At 51.4% G+C, this 4,215-nt stretch overlaps 1 protein-coding gene across 1 annotated transcript; it reads left to right on the forward strand.

Annotated features, from left to right (window-relative positions):
• Window positions 1-916: 916 nt before the first annotated feature.
• On the forward strand, window positions 917-2,080 carry LOC119397701 (uncharacterized). Its single transcript, XM_037665120.1, has one exon. It carries the CDS (start codon window positions 917-919, stop codon window positions 2,078-2,080), a length of 1,164 nt encoding a protein of 387 aa, XP_037521048.1.
• The last annotated feature ends 2,135 nt before the right edge of the window (window positions 2,081-4,215 follow it).

Consider the following 4,215-nt stretch of genomic DNA (forward strand, 5'->3'; position numbering starts at 1 on the left):
ATCTCCTCCATAGTTTTGCCCGCCACAGAAGTGAGGGAGATGGGCCTGTATGACGTCACCGAACGCGGCGGTTTGCCTTGTTTGAGGACAGGGATCACAGTCGCGGAACGCCATTCTTCCGGGAGGACAGCACTGGAGAAAACTCTGTTGAATGCATCCAACAAGAGTGGGCGCTGGGAGGCATCCAGGTTTCTCAACAGCTGATGTGTGATTTTGTCCGCTCCAGGGGCGCTGCGCTTGCGCTTTCTGAGGAGAACCCGTTCCAGCTCGTAGAGGGAGAAGTCTTCCTTGCAGAGAGAGCGAATGTCAGTTGAGGTGATGGGATCCACGGGAGGCAGGGGAGGGAGCGGGGGTGCGGCGTTTGTCGTTGTTGTGTCTTTTCTTTGCTTATATGTGTTTCGTACTTTGAGGGGGGCGCATAGCGAAAGCGGGCTGGCAAGAAAGAAAGAACGAAGAAAAGAAGAAAGAATTATGGCGTCTCGGTCGGACCCACCTTCGGCTATCCTGTTACCGCGACGGTACAAGTGTTCTTGGGGCCGCCGCCGCGGTTTCTCGACTCCGGGGAAAAGATGCCGAGATGCGGGGTGAAGACAGACATTTAGCAGACAGTGAACGGGACCGTGAGAATCTCGCCAGACAGTGAACCAGACAGACGCTACGCCGAAAGTGAACGGAAAAGACACGAGTTTATTCTCTCTGTATCTGTGTGTTCGTGTAACTTTATGTAATACAGTTTGTGTTCTTGTTATTGTTAAACGTTGTCGACGTGTCTTTAATTGCTCACGAACTTGCTGGACGATAGTCTCAACAAATTAATGGTGCCGAAACCCGGGAACAGCGACCTCCAGGATTACATGGAGAACAAAGGACTGCGAATCAGGCTGCAGTGAGCGACGACAGCTATCCGAGCCTAAAGATGCAACGAGTGAAGGAGAAGCGAACGGCACGTCGGCAGCAGAGCACACGGCTGCTCGAAGAAGCCAAGGCTGCTTTGGACACAACGGACATCGGTGTGTTGTGCTCGGTGATCGATAGACTTCAGGTAAACAACGAAGAACTCCTGAAGCTCAACGCGGAGCTGGAACAGTCCATAGCCGATGAAGAATTTGCTGCTGAGATCAACGAGGTCATCAAGTACGACGATGCAGCGAGGGGAATGCTCGGACAACTGAAAGCACGGAAGGTGGCATTACGCCGAGGCCGAGCTTCAACAAGAGTGGAGACCTCAGACCCACCTCTGGGAACCCACCCTGGCGGCGAAACCTCAACCCGCAGCGCCGTCAAGCTTCCCGCTTTGCCGTTACAGACCTTTAGCGGCGAGTTGAGACAGTGGCGCGCGTTTTGGGAGCAGTTCAGGGATGCGGTTCATTACAACAATAGCCTCACGAAAGGGGAGAAGTTCCATTACCTCAGGAGCCTACTGAGTGGCGTGGCGGCCTCATCCATCGCAGGATTGCAAGCAACAGGAGACTGCTACGATGATGCCGTGTCTCTACTATCAAGGCGCTTTGGAGACACCAGGCATATCGTGCAGGAGCATCTTGCACAGCTGAGAAGCCTGCCCTCAGTGCGCTCATCTGGGGATGTTCGTGGCTTGAGAAAGCTTTTGGACCATGTGCATTGTCACGTGCGCGGGCTGAAAGGGCTTAATGTGGGTGCGGCGACATACTCCACCATGATGACAGATATACTGCTCAAGGCGCTTCCATCCGACATTGTGGTCTCCTACTACAAGGAAACAGCGACCACTCCAAGCCCAAGAAGCCCGACACGAGAGGCTGAAGCAGGCGACGCCTCCACTTCATCCTCAGTTTCTACCGATGGTGAGCTGGAACAACTTTTGACCTTTCTCCTCATTGAAGTCGAAAGTAGAGAGCGAAGCGGAATCGCAGATACTGGGGAGGAAAAAGACCATAAGAAGAAATTCCAAAGAGAACAGGCCCCTCCACCGCCAACTTCATCCGTTCTGCATGTGGTATCTGAGGTAAAGAAGCAGTGCTTGTTCTGCACTTCAACCAGCCATGGTACAGAGGTCTGCGACAGCGACATCAGCCGCGAAGAAAAGTTAAAGGACCCCTGACAGCAAAATTTTTGTTGGTGACTTTTTTACTGTAATTTGTAGCTTTGGGTCTGGTAATCCCTAAGTTAAATCGTAAATGCTCTAGCGTATCGTATAACTAATTCTAGCGTAGTTAATTGTGACCATTTTAGCGTCACTTCAAAACGCCCGCCTAAAAACCACAAGAAACTAGCGACCCATGCGGGGAGCGTCAAAGACCACGTGCACTCAAGCTGTGGTGACGTAGAAAGCGCGGTTTTCAAATCGGGGCCCCGCGCGCGGTAGAGATTGAAAGTATGTGGGTGCCTCGGTATGGGTTAAACCTGTTAAGCGCGTGACCCCTCACGAAAACTACCTCGAGAGCAGCCCGACAACAAAGCGAGAGGGGTGCGGAACAATAGGCCTCGCCGGGTGCCAGTCGTCGTATTGTGCATGTGCGCCCCGCAAACGCACGCCGCACGCTTCGACACAGCAAAGAGAGTGAAAGCATGGCTGGCAGTCGGCTCCAAACACACTCAGAGATCGTCGACGTCATTGTTACTAGCGTATCGTCACTCAGGGTGATTTTTGTGCAATGTATCACACCGAACACGTAGCACTAGTGTCGATGTTGCAGGGCAGCCGATTTTTTGTTTTTTCTCCTACGCTGTTTGACATCGAATTAAAATAACTTCCACGCGACGGATGCCGTTCAAATTTGGCCAAGAAGACCTATGCATACCAAGCGATCGAATGATGGGCACATCTCGATCTTGAAATTTGATGTCAGTGCTCCTTTAAAGAAATTGCAAGTTGACAATCGCTGCTTTCGGTGTACCTGGCGTGGACATCGCTCAAAGGACTGTAGGCGTAGAGTCACGTGTGGGAGGTGTAAAGGGCGGCACGTTACATCAATCTGCGATCCTGCATGGCAACCAAACAAGGCACCTGTCACCACCACTGTGAATGCCAACAGTTTGCACGCAGGTAACCTGAGTGCCATGCACGATGAGGTATTGCTTCAAACTTGCAGACTATGGGTTGTCGGAGAACAACGCTGCGGCTATGTCAGAGGTATAGTTGATGGGGGTAGCCATCGTACTTTTATTCGGGAAGACATCTCTAGAAACCTCTGTCTCAAGGAAATTGGAAAAACTAAGATTCAGCTTAGTACATGCGGAGAAGCCTCCTCAGCCCAACAAGAGCGCCGTTTGGTGCAGGTGTGCATTCGCAGCCAGTATGACGGAAAGCTTTACTTTATCGAAGCCATTGAGATGCCGTTCATTTGCAACGACATCATGCAGGTGCCGGTTGAAAATGAGTTTGTGAAAGCTATAGAAGACGGCGGACAACCCATCGCAGACAAATTGTTTTTACCGGGAATGCCTGCAGTACCTGGAATTGGGCTCCTAATTGGTGCTGACCATCTATGGAAATTCATGACAGGAGATATGCGACGCCACTCCGAAAACCCTGATTTGGTTGCACTCGGCTCAGTCTTTGGTTGGATGTTTCAGGGGCCGATAAACATCCATACTTCCCTACACGTCTCTTTGAAGGCCTGCGTTTTGAGAGTGAGCACCTCTCTTGAAACTGTAGACAGACTTGCTCGAAGGTTTTGGGATTTGGAGAACGTAGGGATATTAGACCAACCCAAGGGACCTGGTGAGGAGGCACAAGCGGTAGTTAGTGGGTTTGAACAGCACATCACAACGAAGGGTGGCCGCTACGAGGTAGCACTCCCTTGGAAAGAAAACTGTGGCCAACTTTCGGATAATCGCGCTCAAGCGGTTAAGCGACTACAAAGCCTTGGCCGAAAGATGCTGCGCAATCCTGACTTTGGCTTGGAATATGATGCTGTCATGAGAAGCTACGGAGAGATGGATTTCGCTGAAAGGGTATCGAAGGAGGGGGACGGCAGGACTCCGATATACTTTATGCCTCACCACGCTGTGCTGCGCGGCGACTCAATGACAACAAAGCTGCGGGTTGTGTTTGACGCTTCCTCTCATGAACAAGGTGCTACATCGTTAAACGACCACCTTGAAAAGGGTCCATGTCTCCTTTCAGATCTTGTCAGGTTGCTGATCCAGTTCCGCGCCTATCGTGTAGCTTTGACAGCGGATATAGAAAAGGCCTTCCTGCAGATCAGCGTCAGAGAACAAGACAGGGACGCG

The sequence above is a fragment of the Rhipicephalus sanguineus genome, chromosome 6, assembly GCF_013339695.2.
Source record: "Rhipicephalus sanguineus isolate Rsan-2018 chromosome 6, BIME_Rsan_1.4, whole genome shotgun sequence".
NCBI classification, from domain to species: domain Eukaryota; kingdom Metazoa; phylum Arthropoda; class Arachnida; order Ixodida; family Ixodidae; genus Rhipicephalus; species Rhipicephalus sanguineus.